At 43.5% G+C, this 25,445-nt stretch overlaps 3 protein-coding genes and 1 long non-coding RNA gene across 4 annotated transcripts; 2 read left to right on the top strand and 2 right to left on the bottom strand.

The window, feature by feature from the left end:
• Positions 1–7,368: 7,368 nt before the first annotated feature.
• Positions 7,369–7,905, bottom strand: LOC142601382 (histone H3). Its single transcript, XM_075750208.1, has one exon. The coding sequence runs from the start codon at positions 7,870–7,872 to the stop codon at positions 7,462–7,464; it is 411 nt and encodes a 136-aa protein (XP_075606323.1). The 5' UTR covers positions 7,873–7,905; the 3' UTR covers positions 7,369–7,461.
• Positions 7,906–9,117: 1,212 nt separating this feature from the next.
• Positions 9,118–9,628, bottom strand: LOC104630882 (histone H2B 8). The gene has a single exon (XM_010302085.2). It carries the CDS (start codon positions 9,577–9,579, stop codon positions 9,199–9,201), a length of 381 nt encoding a protein of 126 aa, XP_010300387.1. The 5' UTR covers positions 9,580–9,628; the 3' UTR covers positions 9,118–9,198.
• Positions 9,629–9,882: 254 nt separating this feature from the next.
• Positions 9,883–10,594, top strand: LOC142601383 (histone H2A-IV). The gene has a single exon (XM_075750224.1). It carries the CDS (start codon positions 9,953–9,955, stop codon positions 10,340–10,342), a length of 390 nt encoding a protein of 129 aa, XP_075606339.1. The 5' UTR covers positions 9,883–9,952; the 3' UTR covers positions 10,343–10,594.
• Positions 10,595–14,412: 3,818 nt separating this feature from the next.
• Positions 14,413–23,842, top strand: LOC142601373 (uncharacterized). The gene is made up of 2 exons (XR_012834958.1): positions 14,413–18,675; positions 21,797–23,842. It is a non-coding gene; the product is annotated as an uncharacterized LOC142601373 (long non-coding RNA).
• The last annotated feature ends 1,603 nt before the right edge of the window (positions 23,843–25,445 follow it).

The following is a 25,445-nucleotide window of genomic DNA, read 5'->3' as shown; positions in this document are numbered from 1 at the left end:
TTTCTCTATGATTAACTAGTAATTGATGTTAAGAAAAAGGGAGAGGAAGAAAGAAAAAAAGAAAAAAGAAAAGAAAGAAAGATGAAAAAAAAACCCAGAAAAACTCCACGCCAAACCACACCACCTAAACACTGATGCACTGCTGCAAAGCTCAGAGTGAGAAATTACAAGAAAGGGAAAGCATTTTTATTTTAAAGCACAAGTTATTTCACTCATGCATCCTAAAATACACACACACACACACACGCAAAGCACCAGGTAAGTTTCCAAGTGGGCAGGCCAGCATTGCTGGCAGGGACAGGCAAGACAAGGAATGCTTGCTATGAGCTCTCAGCAGGTCTCCAGGGAGGGGGGGAGGGGTTGGCTACAACGTGCTCGTGTTTGAATGGCCTCTTGTGTAGTTTAGAAGCTAATAGCAATTCTATTCTTCTGTCTCTCCAACCTCTAACACTTCTGTTACCATTAGAATTTACTCACCAACTGTTGTCTCCGTAGCTGAATGCCTCATTGGTGCAGGGCTGATCGTTATCTTCCTCTCATCTTCTCTCAATTGCTTTAGTACAGTCCCTTGTTTTATGCTGTACTTTGTTTTCACAGCCTGGGTTTCCCAAACGAGCTGCAGGTAGATATTTCAGAACCTTGATTACCTACTGTATAGGTCCAATTGACACCCTCCGTACTTACAGCTACTCGTTTGCTCTTCCTCCTTGTGCTTGCATATTCTACCTATTTCTAGAGGTCTGGGAATACATGGTGCTTTCCCCCCCAACCCTGCCATCTCCGGACAAATGTAATTTTTTTTTTTTTTTTTTAACATCTCACTATTTCAGTTATTAACATTGTACGAGCGTTCACCAGAGTGGTAAGGGCCACCACTCTTTTCTGACAGAGATTAAGGTTTCAGAGTTTAGCAGTTACAGAATAGCGAAGTGTTCACCAAAAGTCAGGAGAGTGTCCTTTGTAACATTGCTGCACACTGCAGCTCTGTACTGTCACCTTGGACATTTGGACAGTCCTGCAGTGGGAGATGAGAATTTTCACGCAGACTGCAACCTGGATGCTTAGGGACTTTGTCACAGTGCTGTCCTGTAAGTATGTGCTGGTTTGTGGCTGGGTGTGGTGGGTTGACCCTGTCTGGAGACCAGATGCCCACCAGAGCTGCTTTATCACTCCCCCTCCTTAACTAGACAGGGAAGAAAAAGTATAATGAAAGGCTTGTGGGTCGAGGTAAGGACAGGGAGAGATCACTCACCACTTATCGCCACAGGCAAAACAGACTGAACTTAGAAAATTCATCTAATTTATTATTAAGCAAAACAGAATAGAGCAATGAGAAATAAAATCAAATCTTAAAACACCTCCCCCCCACCCTTCCCTTCTTCCCGGGCTCAACTTCACTCCCAGCTTCAACCTCCGCCCCCCTCAGAGGCACAGGGGGACAGGGAATGGGGGTTGCGGTCAGTTCATCACGCGGTGTTTCTGCCGCTTCTTCATCCTCAGGGGAGGACTCCTCACATTCTTCCCCTGCTCCAACGTGGGGTCCCTCCCACAGGAGACAGTCCTTCACGAACTGCTCCAATGTGAGTCTGTCCCACGGGGTGCAGACCTTCAGGAGCAAACTGCTCCAGCGTGGGTCCCCCACGGGGTCACAAGTCCTGTCAGCAAACCTGCTCTGGCGTGGGCTCCTCTCTCCACAGGTCCACAGGTCCTGCCAGGAGCTTGCTCCAGTGTGGGCTTCCCACGGGGTCACAGCCTCCTTCAGGTGTCTCCACCTGCTCCGGTGTGGGGTCCTCCATGGGCCACAGGTGGAATCTCTACACCCCATCACCCTCCCTCCATAGGCTGCAGGGGGACAGCCTGCTTCACCATGGTCTTCACCATGGGCTGCTCTGGCACCTGGAGCACCTCCTCCCCCTCCTTCTGCACTGACCTTGGTGTCTGCAGAGTTTCTCACATCTTCTCACTTCTCTCTGGCTGCAAAAGCTCTCTCTAACTGTTTTTCTCCTTCTTAAATATGTTATCACAGAGGCGCTGATTGGCTTGGCCTTGGCCAGCAGCGGGTCCATCTTGGAGCCGGCTGGCATTGGCTCTGTCAGACACAGGGGAAGCTTCTAGCAGCTTCTTACAGAAGCCACCCCTGTAGTTCCCCCACCCCCACCACCAAAACCTTGCCACACAAACCCAATACACTGGGATACAATTAATTTCCTTTATAGCAGCTAGTATGGGGCTGTGTTTTGGATTTGTGCTGAAAACAGTGTTGGTAACACAGGGATGTTTTCATTACTGCTGAGCAGTGCTTACACAGAGCCAAGGCCTTTTCTGCTTCTCACCCCACCAGCAAGTAGGCTGGGGGTGCACAAGAAATTGGGAGGGAACACAGCCGGGACAGCTGATCCTCAACTGACCAAAGGGATATCCCATACCATAATGACATCACGCTCAGCATATAAAGCTGAGGGAAGGAGGAGGAAGGGAGGGGACATTCAGAGTGATGGTGTTTGTCTTCCCAAGTAACAGTTACACATGATGGAGCCCTGCTTTCCTGGAGATGGCTGAACACCTGCCTGCCGATGGGGAGTGGTGAATGAATTCCTTGTTTTGCTTTGCTTGCACACATGGTTTTTGCTTTACTTATTAAACTTTATGTTTAACTTAATCTTTATCTCAACCCATGAGTTCTTACTTTTACCCTTCTGATTCTCTTCCCACATCCCATCAGGGGGAGTGGGTGAGCAGCTACGTGGTGCTTAGCTGCTGGCTGGGATAAAAACATGAAAAAGCAATAACTGTCCCTGAATAAAAGGAGATTAAAGAGGCTAGAAATATTTCCTCTCTTGGACTTCCACATTACAAAGAACTTTATGTACTGGCAAGCAGTACCTGATACAGTTCTTTGTGGTCTGTACTGTGTTATATTTTACTAATATTTTTAAAAGACATGGAAATGCTTGTTGGACCCAATTTTAGAACTAGGTCAAGGTATTTTTTTATAACATACAGAACACTAACACCATTTTATAGTTAGAAGAGTTTGTCTCAAAGCCAAGGTATCAAATTCATCTTACAGTTTTCACCTACCAGCTGTTTTTCAACAAAATCTGGGTTTCATTGGTTTATATTATATTTCTTGATTAGGTTGCCATTTTATTACCAGCCACTTTTACTTCAGCAACAGCTTTGCTGAGAATAGAGCTTCCCATTTGACTATCACTTCATAGTGTAATAGAATAAATTTGATTATCTGTATTCTTCTTTCTGAATAACCTTACTCAGCACTAGCAGCTCAGCACTAGTAGCTAAAGCAGTTGAAGCCTTAGGCCACAAGAGCTGACTAAGAGTAAACTTTTTGATAAAGCTAATGCCGCTGTCACATAACTAGCTGAATCTGGCAGATACAAGCCGAATGAAGAACATAAGGACCAAAGAAACAACTCCAAGAGAATGAGATAACTTCAGAAGGTCAGCCCAGCAACAATGAAAACTAATAAGAAATCAAGAGACCACCACCCAGAATTAAGTGATTGGAGAATCAGGAGTTAGGTGGTACAGGTATAGTTGAGAGGTACAATTTGATGTAGGGTTCCTCACTGGAGGAATTTTGCTCAAGCTGTAACCTGAGAATTAAGGAATTGGAAACCTTCACTCAGACCTTACATTAATCAGTAGGATCCTAGGTTTGGACCCTGTTATGACCACCACTGTACACAAATCCATAACAATAGTAGCTGATACCTGAAGTTCATCTACATATTATATGAAAACTTAGCAGATATTCATACTGTTGCAAGAATGATGTCACATCTACAATCTGAAAGATGTTTATATCCAGCTGAAGATACAACATGACTTGCAAGTGGGAGAGAAGATGAAGCAAAGCAATACCGCCCAGGCTGGTAGGAGAGCCAAGGCTGGCTGAGCTCAGACTTCACTCTGGTTACTGAAGACTGTAACAAACAGGGAATTCACTTGTGAAGCAGCCCTGAAGAGGGATTTGGAAATTAAAATAACATGATAGGATGTTTAAGATTTATCTTTATATGCTAGCTTGCATGGAAGCCACCATATCACCTTTACAAAGCTTTTACAATAGTTAATTCAAATGAAAACCTCACCTTTTTTTATATGGATATATCAGTTCAGAGTTAGAAACTAGTAAGTGTCAAGTAGGGCCGATTCAAATGTTTTTATTCTAGAAAGACACTGTCATCAGACCTTTTATATATTTCTGATGAAAGAAAATATTTCACCAGGACCTGAGTGGATATGATCTATCTTAACTGTTGGACTGATAGGAAGTACATTCTTCCAAGCAGGGATTTGAGCCAGATCACTCATGGAGGCTAAACAGCCAGGAACAGGCTTAGCCAAATATCTTACTGAGCATCTAAAAAAAAAATCACCTGCAAAGGCACCTTACATGGTGACCAACAAGCCACAAGGGCAGGGTACCAGCAGTTTGCAAGCCAGTCCTCAGCTAGTCAGCACCCCGGCCTTGCTCACAGCCAGCTTCTACCTGGCAGCATTCATTAGTTCATGCTCTCCCAGAAAGAGCAGAAATGCTGCTGGACCTTTTGCTGGTACCAGAAGAATTTCCATTTTTACTCTCACTTAGGAAATCTTGCACTAAGTCACCTCTGTGTATCAGACTAAAAAAATATTACATCAGATAGTCTATCTGTAGCAATTGAGTTTTATTTCTAAATCATGGCATCTTTGGGTTTGCAAATACCTTCCAGGATCTGTTCTGTATCAGACTTAAATGATAATCAGATTTTCTCTGAATTTTATAGCAAGTCCAAGATGTCTTTTAATTCTCTAAGCAGTTTATCTTTGCTCAAAAAGTCATCTTAATGAAACACTCTTGATATCAGTTCTTATTCATATCTTATGAAAGGATTTTCCCCCTCCTCAACCTACATCTGATTTGGGATTTTTGTTGTTGCTCTTTTATAGTCAAGTGATTTAACACCATATGCAAACTGCTAGGATGCCATATAGGATTTATCACTTATGTAAAGAGGGAAGAGCAAAGTCCACACATAAGATACAATCAGTCTGCCACTGTTCCCTGTATCACTACTACAGCCATCTGCAGCCATTAGACTTCAAAATCCACACAGTAAATTCTTCCTAATTGCTAGCCTGGTCCACTAGGACAAGCTATGATTATTATTAGTGTCCTTTCATAATGTATTACACCCCAAATCTACTCCAGATTCAGGCATAATTTAGAATTCATATGAGCTCACCTTTTCTGCAAAAAACCTTGCACATCAACTGATGGAGTATTGTGTTTTTTACAATTCAAGCATGCAACTCTCAGAATGAGTCCAAATAATACTATATTTATTAAAATAGTCCAAGGTCTTTAAAAGATTAGAGGAAAAATATTAAGACAAATAAAACTGTTTCTCTGTGTCATGCCTAAAAAATAATTTATTTTTTGAACATGCACAAAAGCATCATTTTTGACCCAAATTTCTACTGCAGTTTAAGTATTCTGACTCTTGGTTTATATATTAAATCCCACTATATAAAATATTAAACTCAGATATTTTAATTGTTAATAATTTTGTCATGAAAATATAGAAACAGTTTTAGATAAATAATAGTTCTCTTGCTATCAGCTAGTAACAGGAAGTGACTTTGCTTTCACTAGGACTCATTTCTGCAATTGCACTGGTAATCCTCTACTGCAAAAAAAAAAATCTCTTCTGAAAAACACAAATCTTACGTCAACGAACAAATAGGGGGGAATAAATCACATAGACTAGCTTAATTCCCAAAGTACTATTCCCGATACCTTCCCCCCTCCTTTTTACCCCTCCGAGGGTTAAGTAACAGAAAATGGCTGAAAGTGAGAAAAACAAGGGAAAGAAAATGGTGCGTCGATGCACTTGATTGGTCAGATTTTGCTGCAGAGTCCAAGCTCCTGACACAGAGAAAGGAAGATTTGCTAAGATAAAACGTATCAGCAATTTATAGAGAACCAAGATTTTTACAGCTTTAAAGTTTCTAAAAGGAATACTCCCTCTAAACAATTCTCCGTGACTCCTTGTTTCTAAGTTTAAATGAAAGCGGTATTTAACGCAATTCAACCGCTTCTTAAAGGCGCAGCTACTCATTTGTAGCTTTGAAAAAAAACAAAAAGGCGTTATTTCCAACACTTCAATGGAACAGCAAGCTCCCCAAATTACATAAAACGGCCTGCAAATGTAAAAAAGTGAAGGTCAGAGATAAATTTGGAAATTACATTTTTCAGGCACCAACTACAGATATATCGATTAGGAGGACAAGGGGCTGTGCAACTGAACTTAGAGTCAGGGAGAAATCCCATTTTCCAGGTAGGTTCACAAAAATCACTGAATATGCGGAGAAGGAACAGTCTCCGTTTAAAAATAATTCTGGACTAGAAGTTTTTAATCACTAATTCTCTCCGGAAAACACTTCCTGTGTGCTCAAGTTCAGCATAGATTTTTCGGTAGCCCGAACACAACTGGAGAAAATTGGTCCCTTCCAACCCATCCTACGATTCTCCCTAATCGGTCACACACGATACCCAGAAACATCAACGATGCCAGGAACGTGCCCCAGAGAAGACACCAGCAGAAAACACTTCTTGAAAGCAGACGTAGCAGAAATTACCCTGCCACTATCCTACCACCAGTTCTGTCTGGAAATACATTTATTTCAGGAATAAATAAGAAGCGATTGTAAAAGGGATGAAGATGCCCGGGGGACGTTGCTCACGACAGAGATAATCAGTGATTTAGTACCGAGAAAGCTACCGACCAAGCTCCTTTCCTGGAAGGGCGGGAAAGGACTTCTTGAGCCTTCAGAAGACAGACGCTTCCCCCCTCCCCATCCCCTCTCTCGGATCAAGAAATAAGAAAAAAACCACCATAAAAAATAGATTTGGAAACGAAAACAGTATTTCTGTTGGGACAATAAACCGTAAGGTTGTTACTACAAGAACATAGAGTAAACTAGAGGCATTTACTTACCCCTGAATACAATCTCTAATTGAGAGGGCAGCTTTAAGACATAGCCAAACAGAAAAAATATATACAAATCTTTTAGAGCTGGATATCTTCTTCGGAAAAGCCCACAATTACAGCTTTTCCCATAACAGCTAGAAGGTCCCCTAAAAAGTTTCGAATTTTGACCCTAAACGGAGACTTTTCCTACCACGATCACCTCAAGATTTAACCACGACATACTGTTTCATTACGGTGAAGATGGCTTTCAACCCCTCTGAAACGCGACTTACCACATTTTGTTTGGTACTTACTTGAGATACAGGCTGTCCAGTCACTGCAAAATTACCAGAAAACATAGGGAAAAACATCACTTGGCACACACGACTAAGGGTTTACAGCTCTTTTTAATGGTCATGTGGTGGCTCTTAAAAGAGCCTTTGGGTTTTCGATAGTCTGAAAGATCCGTTCGCTAGAAGCTTTAAGCGCGCTCACCGCGGATGCGGCGGGCCAGCTGGATGTCCTTGGGCATGATGGTGACGCGCTTGGCGTGGATGGCGCAGAGGTTGGTGTCCTCGAAGAGCCCCACCAGGTAGGCCTCGCTCGCCTCCTGCAGCGCCATCACGGCCGAGCTCTGGAAGCGCAGGTCGGTCTTGAAGTCCTGCGCGATCTCGCGCACCAGGCGCTGGAAGGGCAGCTTGCGGATCAGCAGCTCCGTCGACTTCTGGTAGCGCCGGATCTCGCGCAGCGCCACCGTGCCGGGCCGGTAGCGGTGCGGCTTCTTCACGCCGCCCGTGGCCGGCGCGCTCTTGCGGGCCGCCTTGGTGGCCAGCTGCTTGCGGGGCGCCTTCCCGCCCGTCGACTTACGCGCCGTCTGCTTCGTACGCGCCATTCCTCCCCTGACCAACTGTCTCACAGTGAACTACGAGTGCCTGTACCCAACGCGGCCGCCGGCCCCGGTATTTATAGCCACCACCGCCCTGTGATTGGCTAGGGGGAAAGCACAGATTCCATTGGTCAATGGGAAGGATTTGAAAAGCCCGCCATCCGCCGAGGGAGGGTGGCGGGTAACGGCCCCTCCCCGCGCCGCAGTCCCCTTCCCCCGCTGAAGGCGGCGGCGCTTTCGCTTCTCTTATCCCCCCGCTCTGCCCCGCCGAGCGGGACCGGCGGCGGCAGCGCGCTTTGCCACAGCGGTAGCCTGCCAGCAGGCGCGGAGCTCTTACCCTGGCCTCGCAACAGACGCTTTTATCGGCGCCTCTGTCCCAGGCAACCAGGATTCCGGCTCCATTGAAAAAGGCTTTTTCGAAAAAAAAAAACAAAAAAACAACCAACCAAACCCAAAACCCCCACCAAACCAGCCTTCCCTGCATATCCTGCGCCATCTGAAGGTTTGGGGTTTTTTTTTAAGCATTCTTTATTTTTTTCTTGTCTTTTCCTGTCACGTTGTTACTCAGGATTTCTGAGGAATATCTTTATTCTGCTGTGCTTATTCTCCGTCAAAGAGAGACGACAAAAAAAAAAAAAAAAACAAACCCACAACCCCACTACATCAGTTTCATATAAAATCTTTGAGAGTAATGAAATTATACTTTTCCGTACACCATTTCACCTCCACCGCGCATGGTGTGATAAATTTCATGAAACATCGTCTTCCAAATATCACAGACTGATCCCTATGGAGCTCACGGAGTAAACAAGCCGCTCTGGCTTGCGGCCAAGTCGTTTGAGAATGACAGCTAATGTTTAAAGGGGACGAAGACTTTTTATTTAAAAAAATGTATAATCTGCATTGGAATGAGAATTGTAAAAAGAACCCTGCTTTATTTTATATCGTAACAACAGAAAAATAACCAAAACATCCTAAACGCTACCATTCATATTTCTGTGTTTAATCAAAAACTAGAGCTAATTACTCTAAAATGAGGAAGGAAAACTTTAATAGCCTAAGAATTGGATTAGGTGCTTAACATTCTTTTTATAGATCTGCCCGATGAACAGGCGGGGTAGGGCACATAAAAGACAACCAAAATCATCCCTAGTCCTTTAACATGACAAACATTTTCAGTACTATTAAACAGTATGTCCTAGTTTGGGAACTAAAACAGTGCTAAATACAAGTACCACTCACCGAAACGAATCAGTGTGAACAACTCTTTTACTGAAAACGTGGGTGGCTCTTAAAAGAGCCTTTGGGTTAAAACTGACGGTCCGAGGCGCTCTACTTGGAGCTGGTGTACTTGGTGACGGCCTTGGTGCCCTCGGAGACGGCGTGCTTGGCCAGCTCGCCGGGCAGCAGGAGCCGCACGGCCGTCTGGATCTCCCGCGAGGTGATGGTGGAGCGCTTGTTGTAGTGCGCCAGGCGCGAGGCCTCGCCGGCGATGCGCTCGAAGATGTCGTTGACGAAGGAGTTCATGATGCCCATGGCCTTGGACGAGATGCCCGTGTCGGGGTGCACCTGCTTCAGCACCTTGTACACGTAGATCGAGTAGCTCTCCTTCCTAGTCTTTCTACGTTTCTTGTCACCCTTCTTCTGCGTCTTGGTGACGGCTTTCTTGGAGCCCTTCTTCGGAGCGGGAGCGGATTTAGCTGGTTCCGGCATTTCACAAGTGTGTCACTACCTGTCTACCGCAGGAACGACGTAAATACAATAGCGGCGACACCCGTATTTATAGGGACGGTATGCAAATGAGATGACTCAAGGCCGTTCTTGTCTATTGGACAACAGAGGGTGATGATGTCAAACTGTCGCTCATCTGCGATTGGTCGCTCTTTCATCTGTCTTTCCATTGGTTAACTTCACAATCGCGGCCTCCGCCAATCAGAAGTCCTACCGATCCCCAGAAGGAAGGGATAAAAAGGCAGGGTGGCCGTTCTCACTGCATTTCTTCTGTTTTCGCAGCGCTTTTTTCCGTACGTAGGTTTTTTGGGGTTTTTTTTTTTGTTTGTTTGTTTTGTTTTAACTTGTGCCTGCGATGTCCGGCCGCGGGAAGCAGGGCGGGAAGGCGCGCGCCAAGGCCAAGTCGCGCTCGTCGCGGGCCGGGCTGCAGTTCCCGGTGGGCCGCGTGCACCGCCTGCTGCGCAAGGGCAACTACGCGGAGCGGGTGGGCGCCGGCGCCCCGGTGTACCTGGCGGCCGTGCTGGAGTACCTGACGGCCGAGATCCTGGAGCTGGCGGGCAACGCGGCCCGCGACAACAAGAAGACGCGCATCATCCCCCGGCACCTGCAGCTGGCCATCCGCAACGACGAGGAGCTCAACAAGCTGCTGGGCAAGGTGACCATCGCGCAGGGCGGGGTGCTGCCCAACATCCAGGCCGTGCTGCTGCCCAAGAAGACCGACAGCCACAAGGCTAAAGCCAAGTAAAACTCTTTCAGCAAACAATCCAAAGGCTCTTTTCAGAGCCACCCACGTCTTCCTGAAAAGAGCAGGAGCACCTCAGCCTCTAATACTTGCCTCTCTGGGAACTGTATTTTGATGATATCTAGAAACTTTTGGGATGTCAAAGGAAGGTTTCTGAAGCATGTTTTTTCTATGTGCGTTTTCGATTGTATTTTGCTGGTCAGTGTAGGTCCCTGTGTTTTTCTTTTGTCTAAAAAGTCAATGTACTTATGTAAACCTTTCTCAGTTTCACTTTTTTGAAAAATCAATAGAAGGCAGCAGTTACAATTGAGATCACTCACCGCAGCGTGATGTAAGGAGAGGCGATTAGAACAGTGCGCGGGTGGGCTCGCCGCCTCCTGCTTCGGGGTTGGCGGCGGGGAGGGGGGGGAGCACCGCTAATTTCGGCGGAGGTGGGCTGGGGCGGGGGGAGGGGGCGGGGTTTCCGCACCCCCCGCGGCGAGGGGTGTGGTCACTGCCAGCCAATCCGAGGGGAGCGCGCGGTTTTCAAACGGGGGGGGGAGGGGACAGGGCGCGTTTTCCTCCCGGTGCAGCCGCCGCTTGCCCCTGTTTTGCGGGTGGGGAAGGAGTCCAAGTGCTCTGTGCGTAGTGGCCTCTTTGGCTTTCTGCCTCATGAGGTTGTTTTTTTTTTTTGCTTGTCGGTAACTTATGTCTTTCAGGTGACAGTTAAAGCAGTACAAGTATTTCACTGGGACGCTGTCCCATAACTAACCCGAGGCTGTTCCCAAAGGACAGTGTCAGCTATTTTGAGTTAAGACAAAATAAGCTAGTTTGCTTTTCCATAGCATGTGAGTTCTTACAGAATCGCTATGGAAAGTCACGTATATGCGCTGCAGGGGATCATTGTGTACCAGTCTGGACTTGAACTTCCTTTCCTCTTACGATAGTACGTTCTGGGCGCTGCCTTCTTTGGCTTGGCAGTGCTGTTCAGGGCTGCCTTTTTGGACTTGGCAGCTATAGCCAACTTTTTGGGGTTCTTGGCCGTGGAGGCCACCATGGCCTGCTTGAGCCTGCGAGCCCCTTGTGCTCCATGGAGGCAGACACGGCCTTGGTGATCAGCTCGGTGACGCTGGGCCCTGCGGGGTTGGAGCCGCCCGCCGCCGCCTTTCCCTGCTTGGAGGTGTGGGCTGGAGCAGCGGGCAGAGTCTCAGACATGGTCGGAGACCACTTGCAAAAAGGGAAGGGGGATATAAAGAAAGATAATCAGCGAGAGGCTGGTATTTATAGGGAGGACCCTCTTCGCCATCTGTGCTTCGGGGTGTCTGCCCTGCTGGAGGTAGTGAAGGCTTCTCTCTCATCTATTTCCTTGGAACAGATTTTTTTTTTCTTTCCACTGTAAGGGACACCGTGTTCTTTCGTTAGCCACGTATGGGTGAAACAGGAATTTTTCTCTTTCGTTCAGTAGCGTTTTATGCGGAAGAAAACAAAACTGCCCGAAGAGGAGGCAGGAATGCACTGCCGGGAGCTGAGAGCCTCTGGCTTGGGGGGGGGGGGGGAATTTGTTTTGCTGTTCTTTAAAAGCGCCCTTTCAGAAATAAGGTGAGGAAAACTGTGCTGCTTTTTGCCGTGTCCTCCCTCAGGAGACAGAATGAGTCATTGTGGCAATGTGTTAATCAAAAATGTTTTTCAAGCAGAGGGTGGTAACGCTGGAATGCCTGGCTGAAGTGTTACTTGGAAACAAGATGAGAATCGCGGGATTGTTTTAAATGGTATTTACTTCTTACACAATTTTAAAGTTGGGGGCCTTTTGGTTTGGTTTTCTTTTCTCCAAAATATGCTATTTTTTTCCTCCTTTTTTAACAGCCTGGTCTTGTCAAAAGAAATTACATTAGGTATTAGTCATCTACCATTCAGAGCTGGACTTTGATACCATATTAACTGCAGGACTTTATTAGTAGCCTGCTAGTATTTGAGGCTAGAAACAGGTTTAAAACATTTGAGGAATATTTTTTGTTTAATAATCTCAGTTTCTTTTAGTATATCAAGAAAAATAGCCACCTGTTGGTGGATATTTACTATGGGAGGAAGAGATTGAGTGGGTCTGAGGCACAGGACTGATTTGTGGAAGGTCCTGATTGGGCCATTTGAAAATTCCATGTTTTGTAACGGAGGCCTCCCGTGTTTCATTTTTACTCTCGGAAACACGCTCTGAGGAAAGAGCATTCCTCTTTCAAGAGCAACGCTTACACTGAAGTGCCTGGGAAGGAAGTATCTCTGTTCCAGTTCTCTTAGAAACCAGGGTAGTGGTTTTTTCTCTACTGATGTTTGAAAAATCACTTGAAAACACAAGTATTCTAACATTTTACTTTCAAATTATATAGGTAGATTGAAATCTAGTCTACAGTATTTTATTCACTAGAAAATAGTCACACTCAGTAATGGTAATTCATTAAATTTACCATTTTGTTCTTTGCTTTTCTAGCCACGTATCCCCCTTGAGGGTGCATATAAAGGTCTTGGTTTCCTTTCATAGCAGTTTATGACTAATGTTCTATTTTCTATGCCACCAACAGTATTTTCATGATCATTTTTAGCATGTTTTTATTAGTACAGACGAGCTGATGAGTTCTGTATAACAAATCATCTCTTTTTTTCCAGCTAAAATTTGACTGGGATATTTTCCTACATTTACTGCATACAGTTCCTCTTCCTTCCCCCCCCCCCCCAATATTCAGACAGCCTAAATTCCCAAACAGATCTCTACATAAAGGAGGAAGGGTTTAGACTTAAAGAACAGTACATTGCAGATGTCGGTCATGAAAAAACATTCAGTGTCATAGATGACCTAAAATACTTTTGACCTTTAGGTTCACACTAATGCTTTAAAGTACTAGCTATGGCATAGGTAGCACAATCACTCAGCCTGGTCTCAGGTAACGTTATTCAACCTGCAGTTACTTCATAATTCTCTGGTTTTCCATAAAGCATCAGAACATAATATGCAAGGTAATACTAAAAAACACAATCAAAACCAACAAAACCTATGCTCAGTTGCAGAAACATTCCTAAGTATGTAGACAGGCAAGTAAAACAGAGCGAAGTGATAAACATTGATATTTTGATTAACTTCATAGTGACAATAGTATGTAGGAAAAGTCCTTTAATGTTCTTTTCTTTCAAAATGTTTTACTCATTTTTCTTGAAAAAGACTGTGCTTGTTTGCTCAATAACAACCTGATTGTGGACAGCATAAAGACCCTGTCCAAATTCCCTTGGTACTAAGCAGTCTTCCACTGAAGATGATGTGATTTATTTTTTTAATTCCCCCTGCCTTTCAGGAGAAGTTGCCTTAGGCTACTGTATTTATCAAAATATAGGCAAGTTGGAGTATTTGCCTACAAAAGTGAATGGAATTATTTACCTGCTATTTATAGCATATCCATGAAACTGTGGGCTGTTCTTTGTAAAACTTATTTGAATATTTGTGATGCAGTCTACACAAAGGTTAAACATTTACAGATCTATTCATAAACTACTCAAACCCCTTCACTCAAATATATAGTTCCTTTAGTACCTTTCTACAATCATACATAGCAAAACAAAATATGATCAAGTAGGGATATCTTACAAATCTGGTGTAATATATAGAAACCTTTTGAATATATCATTAGTAATTTACTTTTCAAATGAATATGAAAACAGGCCTGCTTATGCACCAAATGAGGTTAAAAAAAATATCACTGATAATGTTTATTTCTCTCAGGTATACACCACAGAATCAATTTAGACACTAGTAAACATGAAAAATTCGCATGTCTCCATTCACACTAATGCTGATATTCAGGAAATTTGAATGAAAGTCTGAAATCCAATCGCACTACAGCTGTAGTAACAGAGCAAAAGCCTACATTGGCAGGTAACAGGAAATGCTCTGAGTGTACCTAATATTAGTAGAAAAGCAGATTGACCTAAATCGTAGCTAAGTCCTTGGGTGCGCTTCTCTTTGCATCTTCTGGGAGTCTCCCTAATGTTACTGTGGTACTGAGTAACGGGGGGGGGAGGATCGATGGGTTTGGGGGATTCCCAAATCCAGGCTCGGGCGCACGGCGGCAGCTGCCGGGGAGAGGCGGCCCCGGGCACCGCCCGCCCCCCGCTGCAGCAATTTCGGACCAATCCCGCCTGGGAAGGAGCTTCCCCCCCCGCCTCTTCCTCCTTTCTTCCCTTCTATGACCCTCCGGTTGCCTTTTCCGCCACCCTCCTCCTCCCCGAGTCGTTTCCATTCGGTTAATCCGCAGGCAAGGAAAGCGAATTTGCCGAATGACGTCGTGGTGAGGTGGTGAGTGCCTTGCCCTGGCTGCTGCAAAAACCAGACTGCGCTTTGAATATCTCCAGTGTTTCTTTCATCGAGTGTTGGTTTTATTTTAACTGCTTTATTTATACTGTAGCTGCTGCCCAGGGTAAAACAAACAAACAAACCCCCCCCAAATAACAAAAAAACCCCAAACAACAAGGAGCTGTTGGGGTTCCAGCTTGTTCTGTTAGAAAATGTTATTTTGATTCTGCAGACTTCATGGTTGAGAGCACAACTGACCATCCTCCTTGATAAACTACTTCTATAAGGAGGCCCTGATCAGTAGAGCGTTTCCCCCTTGTTCTTCCTGTCCTAGAAAACCTGACACATGACTGCACGGTACAGAAACAACCCTACCATACCAACTAGGTCGATGAAAACAAACCTTCTTTCCTCTCCAGATGGCATCTCTATATATTAGTTCCTTAAGAATTCGATTATTTCAAGTCTGCACTCTGCATATGGGTGATATTGCCCTTGACAAGTGGGGAGGGATTTCAAATAGAAACCCCAGCCTTCCCCCTTCCTATAGACACTGCAGCTTTTTTTTCCTGTTATGGAACTTCCTCTGTTGTCTCCTGAAGTAGAGAACCATAGATGCACCTGCACAAACCAGCATGCTAGTAACTTGGAAACCATGAGGAAAGAAAAAAAAATTAAACAAATGAACAGGAGCTTCTTTTTTAGGGGAAGTGGTTTGGGGGGTTTGTTGTGTGTTTGGGGTTTTTTTTGACCTTATGGCAAACCCAAAACTGATCCTCGGGAAGTGCATGTAATTAAATGGCGGTTAATAACACCAGGGATCAGTTCAGAAGTCTTTAAAAGATGGGAACTATTTACTGGCAGTGTTAGGAAGTGCTTATGGTTATGCAAGCAGCTGTGTTCTCCAGAACTGATTTCTATAGAGGAGAGAGATGGCTCTGTCCTCACCTTTTCACTTGCCACCTTGAGCTTTTCTCTTTCATTTGCAAAAAGCCGATAAGAGATAAGGAGTCCATTTACTTAAGGAAACCACTTATGATTTTAGGCAGCCTTTCTGTCCTCAGTAACCTTTTGGTTGGTAACTAACTTTATAAACTAGATTAGACCTCACTAAATTTGATAGATTTAGCCACTGACCTTACAGATAGTAAAGAAGATGATAAGCAAGAGCATCTTCACCCAGTAGTTGTCTCTGTTCTGAAAGTATCCTAGTATCCTTAGTAGAGAAGCCTCTTTAGACCTTAAATCATCTTTATCACTTTTCTCAGAACTTTCTTTTCCAGTTGCACTGTATTTTTTTTTAATTTTTTTTTTTTTTTTTTAATTTACAGGCCAGAAATGTGCATAGTACTACTCAAGGTGCAACTATTTCACACAATGCTACAAAGATATATTATACTTTGTTTTGTTCTCTGTTCTTCTTCTGGTGATTCTTGACATTTAAATTATTTTAATTGTAGTGCTTCTGAGCATTGAACAAATTATTTTAGTTATTTATTTATTGTTTTCAGATGTGGGACGATTTTTTTGTTAGGATCAACCTGGAGAGGGCGCAGTGAAGGTGGAAATGGTGTGAGTCAGTTCTGAACACTGAGTCAGGGATCAGGAGGACAGGCAATGAAACCTAAAACTATGGTCAAAAAAAAAAGTGAATAAATGAGAATGCTGAAGTTTATTTTCATTTAATGACATCCAAAACACCTAAAGCTTGGAGAGCTCAAGATATGTATGACATAAAGGTCATAGTAAGAGCACTGTTGCAGGTCAGGCAAATGGAGATCTTGTTTATTACCAAAAGGATGGTTTGATTTGCCACCATCCATTACGATCCAGAAGTCCAAGTCCACATGTGTCTGTAGGCAGTGAGGTTCCCATTAGTTGGTAGTTGTAGGCACTCATTGTGTCTGTAGAGACTACTAAGTGCTGAAGGACCTTGCTGCCACATCAGAGCAGCTGTGATGCTTTTTTAGATAGGGGAGGATTTCAACAGAAAATTTCATGCTAGATACATGCATGTATTTGCCTAGATGCATGCACATATAACATGCTGGAGGTATAAAGCACAGTATCACACAGAACAGCAGCAGCATAGGATAATCATTATCAAGATAATACTAATAAGACTAATATTTAATTACTATACATTAAACAAGGGAGGGGAAAATAGGTTATTGGCTTATAAAGGACTTTGTAACTTTCTCCTATGTGCTGTTTCTTTTGCTTTCAGCCCAAGCTACTCCTTGCCAATTTCTGCAAGTTTGGGGATAACCAGAAAGGGTTAGCATATGAACACACCAATGCATGACAAGGTATCACTCTTAAGCATCAGTAATTAATAAATACGTGTATGATTTTTAGTGAGGTTTATAAAGATCTGTCAGAGACGGACCCCACTGTTCCTGGGGTAAGAGCTGCCACGATCCACACTGCACGAGGATTCCCATCTTCCACCTGGAGCAAAGTGACTTTTAATGCACCGGCGGTGGCTTCAGCACACAGTTGCGAGTAGAGCCTGAAGGTAAATGTACACCTGAGAAGAAATCCTCCTGGGGCAGACAGACTCTTGGGGAGCAGTCAGTCCAGGTCAATGAGAATGAAAACTAGGGCTAAGCTGACCAAAACTCAGACGGTCCATCAGTAATTTAGGGGCATAGTGAGCTGTCAGGTACAAAATGTGGGATTCTCCCTTATATTTGGGGATAACCACTAGTCATGCCAATGGGTCTGTCTTCAGTTTCCTGGCAGATGGCCTGGGCAGATGTGTATGTTAAGGGATATTAGTCGTTTAATGTGAAGAAGTAAGTTTTAATTAGGATAAATTACTTAGGATTATAATAAGGTGTGATTTGTGCTGTTTTCTTAGCTTTACTTAGCATGAGTAGCTAGATTTGCTGAAGCCTTTACACCACCATAGAGTTATTTTTCTTAGTAATTTTCCTAGCAGCTGGTACAGTGCTGTGTTTAGGTTTTTTTAGTATGGGAAAGTGTTTTGATATCACACTGATGCTTTGGTAGTGTTTTTCCTAAGTCTGGGACTCTTCAGTTCTCCACGTTCAGCCAGCAAGGGCAGGTGCACAAGTGTAAACCAGAAGATAAGGAGGCTCCAACCTTTGGCTGAAACCGCAAGTCAACAAGATAAGAGCCTGCCTCCCTGGACACAGAAGAAGAATCTGATTAGATGTGGGAAGACCCCACACCGAAAGTCATCATTGGACTAAAAGACGTGTGGACAGCACATGAAAGGTGGGTGTGTGGGACCCAAGGGTATAATTGCCCCGGGATTTCTTTGTTCCAGGTCTCTCTCTCTGGAGGCACCCAGCCTGGGCTGATCCTGCTGCTGCACCTTTCAATTAAATTAATTATTTTATAAAACCCAACGCCTGAGACCCTGCTGTGGGAAACCTAAGGTCGAGCCTGAAGAAGCAGGAAGCGTGCCCAAGAATAAGTGTGCGTGTGTGTGCGACACCATGAATGGTGTGTGATTGCACAGGCAGCAGCTACTCCTTTAACAGTTTGGCGACTGAGATGGGACCCTAGGCCACCACCTTTGGATCCTCTTGGCTCCAAACTTCCAGCTGCTGGCAATGGGTGAGTTCACCTGGGACCTCTGGAGCGGGAGTCGCCAAAGGGCGAGTGTTAAAATTCCTGGAGCAGAATTTGGGGGGAAAAGAGAGAGAGGGAGAAGAGGTTTATTTTTTTGCTGCAGCTGTTGAGAGCGCCTGGCCTGGCCAGCGTAAATCGCACAGGGAGCGTGTGGCCTGGCCAGTGTAGAGCACACAGAGATTGAGAAAGTGATGGGAGACTTACCCGGCTCAGAAAAGGGGATGCCATTGGCTGAGGTCATGCAAAATTGGAATATCATTTTTGGTACAGCGACTCTATCAAGAAAGGGCAGTATTTTATGTCGAGAAGGCTCGTCAGCTACAACTAGAGATGGAAACCTGGCAGAATGGTGGCCACCGCAAGGGACCTTTGACCAGCACAAACCCACTGAGGATAGGTTCCTAGGACAAATGGATTACTGGTATGTTTGGGATGACTGGGAGCGGGACGAAAGAGGCCTTGCCAAAGTTACTTGCAGTATTACTTGCAGTAATGGAGGCTTACTGCCCCGAATAAAGCCTCAGAGAATGCTCCAATTGCATCCGCTCTGCTTTACATGCCTAATGCTCCTTCTCTGTTTTCTGATTTTGCTCTGCTGGCTGCTGGACTCTATCCTCTGATTTCTAACGTCTTACCTAATCCTGCTGCTATGCAACCGGGAGGTGGTGGGGCTCCCCCTGTGCTGCACGTATTTACTAATCGGCCTTGGAATTCTGGTGACGGAGCTACGTGGGGGAGTAAAATGGCAAGACTGAGAGAGGATGCTGACAAACGTGCTCAGTTGTTTTCTAAGAAATGCACTGGGTATAACCCAAATTGGGAAGATACTCAAATACTTTTAAGAGAGTTGTTTCAGCCAGATGCAAGTGAAAAGTTTATTAATAAAGATGCAGAATTAGCACAACAGGCTGGAGGAGGTAGAAAGCCCTGGCAGGCAAATAATCCCAATTGGGATTATAATAACGCAGGGGGTAGAGCCGCCTGCCAAACTGCACTCCAAAATTTAGTAAAAGCAATCAGGGCATGCAAAGGGGATAAATTGGGCTAAGGTATTGGAGTGCAGACAAAGGCCAGACGAACACCCTAGTGATTTTTTGGATGCGACTCCGACAAGCCTTGTTGAAATACGGGGGGGAATGACCAGGCAAAATGTTAATGAAATGCTCGTAATTAGCATCTTTGTGGATCAGGCAGCCCCTGATATAAAGAAATACTGTAAGGAACAGATGCCTAGGTGGCAGTGAGAAAATTTGCAGAAGATTTTGAGTGTTGCTGTGTTTGTATACAATGGACGTGAGTAACGGCAAAAAGTTGAGCAGGTTACAGAGAGGAAAAAAGAATAAATCAAAGAACAGGAGGCAAATTTACTGGCTGCGGTTTTAGCAAGGAATTTGCAAATGAGAAATGGGGCTAGAGGGTGAGAAGGTCAGATTCATGGTCTGAGTTAAGACCAGAAAGAAGGGAAAGAGAAAAGGGAAGGAATGCTGGAAGGGAGTGCTACTATTGTGGGAATTTAGGACATTTACAGTGGGAATACCCATACTGGCCACGGGACAGGACACTAGGAAGAGATTTTCAACAGAGGCAACTGCCCCAGGAATTCTTGCAATCGCAATGACTAGAGAAACGGGACCCTGTGGATCTGAAGCGGGGGGTGGGGAGGGATAGAAAAATTAGAAATTTTAATATGTGTGTAACCCAATTGGACCAGTGGGGATGTATTATAGGTAAAGTTGAAGTTTGTGAAATTGAATTCTTGGTAGACACAGGAGCTATGTTATCCCTTTTGAATTTTACCCCAAAAGGATCTAGGACCACAGACAAAATTTTAATACATGGAGTCCCAGGGCAGAAAGAGTAGAATTTAAGTAAATCCCTGTTAGTAACTATAGGGAACAAGAGTACATGGGGGCAATTTGTATTAACGGAGGACTTCTCAGTGTGCCTGTTGGGGAGAGATCTTTTGCAGGCTTTGGATGTAAAATTACACTTGTCACCTGAAGGAATGGATTTAATAATCATGGGAGTGCCTGTGGTCACTGGCAGCCCTAATAATGAGCTAAAAATACAGGAAATATTAAAATTTCTACCAACAAATCTGTGGAGTAAAACTAGCATGGCTGTAGGATTGCTAGTTTCTGCTCAGTCTGTAAACATAAAAAATATGGGAGGAAGCCCTCCTCTGGCTGTGAAACAGTACCCTATCCCAAGAAGCTGAAAAAAAAAAGCATTCAAAAGCAAATAGACTAGTATTAACACAAGGAATTTTAAAAGTATGTATGTCACCATACAATACTCCTATACTCGCTGTAAAAAAGAATCGATTGGATGAGGATGGGGACCTCAAATACCATTTTATACAAGATCCACAGATAATTAATCAGCACGTAGTGGCTCCTCATCCAGTAGTGCCTGATCCCTCTACTATACTTGTGCAAATACCACATTAGGCAAAATATTTCATTGTGATTAATTTAATTGCCGCCTTCTTTAGTATCCCTTTAGATGAAGACAGCCAGCTTTTATTTGCCTTCACGTGGAAAGGACAACAATTAGCCTGGATGCGTCTCCCACAAGGGTTTGCAGGATCACCTACAATTTTTTTCTCAAATACTGAGAAATGATTTGAAAGATGTAGAACTACCGGGTGAATCAGCTGTTGTACAATATGTAGTTGATTTGCTCATAGCAAGTAAAGATAAAGACACCTGCATAAAAGATACTACACATCTATATATCATCTTAGCAGAGACAGGTCATTGTGCATCTCCATCTAAACTTCAGCTGTGTCAGAAAGAAGTCAAATATCTAGGGTTCATCCTAAGGGAAGGGCAGCAAGTAATAGATCCAGAAAGGGTAGAGGCAATAATAAAGCTTCCGTGCCCAGTTACGAAGAAACAGTTGTGAGGTTTTCTTGGGGCTGCGGGATTTTGTTGGCCATGGATTCCTGGATTAGGAGAATTAACAAAGCCTCTGACAGAAGCAACAAGAAATGAGGAGGTAGACCTGGAAAGACAGCAAGCTTTTAAAGCAATAAAAAGAGCCTTGGCATCAGCTCCTGCTCTAGGGCTCCTGGATTATGCAAAGCTTTTCAATTTATATGTGCACGAACGGAAAGGAATAGCCAGTGGAGTGATAACACAGAAATTAGGACCCCACCAGAGACCGGTTGCATACTACTCCACACAACTAGATCCAGTTGCAGCAGGAGCACCAGCTTGCGTTAAATCAGCCATGGCAGCAGCCGCAATATTAGAAAAAAATTGCCCCATCATATTGGGACACCTTGTGACAGTTTACGTCCCACACGAAGGGAAATACTGTTGAAACAGTATGCGACCCAAGCGCTACCACCACAACAGGCACACAGATACTAATTGATCATTCTAATGGCAGATAATGTAATTTTGATAAGATATAATACTTTGCATCCAGCAACCCTAATAACCCTGCCTGACGATGGGGAAAAACGTTACCAGTGTGCACAGGTGATGAATGTTTTAAGCACACCATAAGCAGATTTAACTGATGTTCCCTTGCAGAATCCAGACCTACCTCTGTTCATAGATGGGTCATCCTACTACCTGCATGGACAACGCCAGCCTGGATATGCTGTGGTCAGCCAAGGGCAAGTAATAGAAGCTGAAGCCCTCCCAGCAATGAGTGCACAAGGAGCAGGGCTGGTAGCTTTAACACGTCTGGGGAAAGGTAAACAAATTAGTATTTATACAGATTCTCGGTATGCCTTTGGGATATGTCATGCAACCGGGATGTTATGGAAAGAAAGAGGATTTATCACATCATCAGGAAAAAAGGTATCTAATGGAGAAGAAATACATGACTTGCTGGAATCAATCCAACTACCTACAGAAATTGCTCTTATACACTGCCCAGCCCATACCAAGAGTGCCACAGAAATTAGTAAGGGGAATGATTTAGCTGATGCAGCTGCGAAGGCTGCAACCTGACAGCCCCTGAGAGAACGCCTGGTTGTAATTCCAGCAATGGGCCAAAGGGGATGGCATACTTTAACAGGCCCCAAAACCACGTATGAATGCCTGGGCAGCAGCTGCTCCTTGAAGAGTGCAGGTTGATGGCTTGGGCAGAGACTGACACCTTGGAATCTCCATATGAGTAGGATGCACAGAGCATTAATTTTGCTTGTGCTTTAATTAACAAATTTGTGATGCAACTTACAACAATATTTTTTTTTCCACAGAATTAGATATCTTCTGCAGTATTTTCATCACGTTGGTTATCACTAGGCAAAAAAAAAAATCCATCTCCATGTTTCCTTGGATTTCTACATTTCATGTGATTATGCTCTGAGAACACTTACATTTCCCTAGGAAGACGATGCAGTTTTATTCCTTTCTCTCACAAATGTCTCACCTAAGTAAAATAGCATATTTATCACAAGCTTCTCCTTTAGGAGGTGAAGCAAAGCTTCATCTCCAAATTTCAACATTTCTATCACGATACTTTTAGCTGTTCTAAGTTGATATTCATTCCCCTAAGGACCTGAAAATACATGTGCTGGCAGATCTACCGAGAGATCAGCAACTCCCTTCAGATAACAACTAAACACGTTTCCTGAAAACCCCCAAAAAATGTACATCACTGAAGAGAAAACAAATTTTGAAGTTCACATAATTTCAACAGCCTCCTCAAGGGGATGATCGTCTTTTGGGAAGGTCAGGAGCATTAGCAGGAATGGAGGATGGGAGATTGAAAGCTGATGCAGAAGGGAAGAGGAGTGTTATGATCTGCTATGATATACCTAGAGTGGGAAGAGGAGTAGAGTTGTTTCCTCACTCCTTCCTGACCTCACCCAACCTGCTCCTTCACTCCAGTGTGCCCCGGCTGCCTTCCCGCATCATGGGAGACAGCGCAAGGCTCTTCCAACTAATGCTGTCTGATCAGGAAGAGGAAAACAGAACTTTTCATCCTCTCCATGCTGTCTTGATTAATGGGAAAAGATGAACTGTGGGGAAAAAAAACCAAAACAACCCACAAACATTAATGGGTAGTTCATATTCTTCCTTGTTGGTTCTGAGTAATAAAATCCATGAAAATGGACCACCAGTAGCAAAAGATGAACACTGGCCATAAAATACGAGACCAAGATGTCATATTAGGAAATGAAGTGTTACTCAAGAATTCAATCAATGCTGACTGCTCAGAGCTCCTTCCTTCTTTTCCAGAACACTGAAAGGTTTGAGGTCCTGTAAACATGATATGTGCCCCTTCTGTTGGTTTAATTTTGTGTATTTTAGGAATGCCCCAACACTTCAATAATATATACACTGTTATTTTATACCTAGAGCTGCCAGTGAAAAGTTTAGAAAGATACCACACACATATATTATGCTAAAGTAAAAAACAAGCAAATTAAACTGTCTGTAGTTTGGTCTGGAAAAGATAAAATTGGGTAAGCATAACTTGACTTTAACAGTAATGAAATATAGAATAATATTTCCTCAAATAACCCAAGCACACTGTAATACAGCAATCTATGTGTCTGGACATTGCTATCATATCTACCAAGATTCTGCGTAAAATTGGTCATAATAAAAACTCACGCTTCAGACCATCTATGGTTTTTTATCCCTTTTGAAGCTAAGCTATTGCTTAGGTCAGGAACAAATTACATAGCTAGATGTTTCAGTTCTTGAATTGAGTTGTCACTCTTAAGAGGCAATGGGCCCTGGATGAGGATGAGAAGTCGAATATTTAGGGAACTTAATTAGAGAGGATCAAGAAAATATGATGCAAAAATAAGCAAAGGTTAAATTTCATAGAAAAAAATATTAAGTGCACTATAAATATCACAAAAAGCCATCTAGTGAACTAAAAAGAAGCTACAAATGGATGCTAAAAGAGGCTGCAACTTTTTGACAAAGTGCCAAACAACACTAGGCATGGGAGGTGAATAGGGCAGCTTGCAAGGCAGAATACTTACTCCCACTAAACCACATAAAGAGAATTAAATTGTTTAAGTGGATAATCTATTAGAATATTAACACCTACACCATTTGAACTAATTAGGTGAAATGAAAACAAAGCTATAGAAAATATGTGCAAAAAATTACATGATTAAAAATAAAATGTGCCAGATGAGAAGGGAAAAATAATTCTTTCAGCAGTCCTGAAGAGAACAAAAGAGGCCCTTTGAATCTAGGCAAATAGAGGGAAAACCACGCTCATGACTGCTAGGGAAAAGGTATATGATATTAAATACTGAGAAAAGTAATAGGCAGGGGAGACTACACTCTACAGTTATGCAGATTTACTGAGCTCTGTTTTATTGTATTCACGCTGTAACCCATAAACGGGAAGGGAAAAAAAGACTGCATATAAATTCCTTTTTTTCCTCAAAGAGTAAGTGAACTCCAGCACCATTAAGGTTGATACAGATGCCCCCTCCCTGGAAGTGTTCAAGGCCAGGTTGGATGGGGCTTTGGGCAACCTGGTCTAGTGGAGGGTGTCCCTGCCCATGGCAGGGGGGTTGGAACTAGATAATCTCTGTCTGAGGTCCCTTCTGACCCAAACCATTCTATGATTCTATATGCAAAGATAAATACCTCTTTGCTACTTCTGTAGAACTAAATCAGGTGATACTAATAAGGGTTTATATAAATACTGCAAAGCTGAGTAGCTAGACTTATCAAAATGGTGCTCAAACATAAACTGACATATATACTAGAAGGCCACAGAGAGAGAGAAAAAAACGATCCTCCCCAAAAACCCAAAGCCCCCCCCCCAAAACAGAAAATTCTTTCAAGATAGAGGGATGAAAAAGGACAAGAAATGAAAAAAAAAACCCAAACCCCAAAACCCTCACGTGACAACTGAAAGGAAAAGGGCTGTGAAATTACCAAGCAAAAAGTTTTCATGACCAAGAAGCATTATAGTAGCAGAGACCCATTATGAAACAGGGAAAAGAGGGGAGTCAAACAAAGTTACAAATACTGCACCAACCAAGCAGGAAAAATAAAACCTGTGTATTGCACGCAGATATAATTAATTAGGTAAAAACTCCTGACAAGAAAGAGATGGTAAATGGCAACAGTTTGGAATAGCGCTAATTTGATGATCCTTCGAGAACAAAGTAAAAATAACCTCATATGTTATTAAAATAATAACAAATTATAAATTTAAACACTACGAAAAAGTAAAACTGTATGAACA

This window comes from Balearica regulorum, chromosome 1, assembly GCF_011004875.1.
Source record: "Balearica regulorum gibbericeps isolate bBalReg1 chromosome 1, bBalReg1.pri, whole genome shotgun sequence".
Classification (NCBI taxonomy): domain Eukaryota; kingdom Metazoa; phylum Chordata; class Aves; order Gruiformes; family Gruidae; genus Balearica; species Balearica regulorum.
This window is presented reverse-complemented; position numbering and strand designations above follow the sequence as displayed.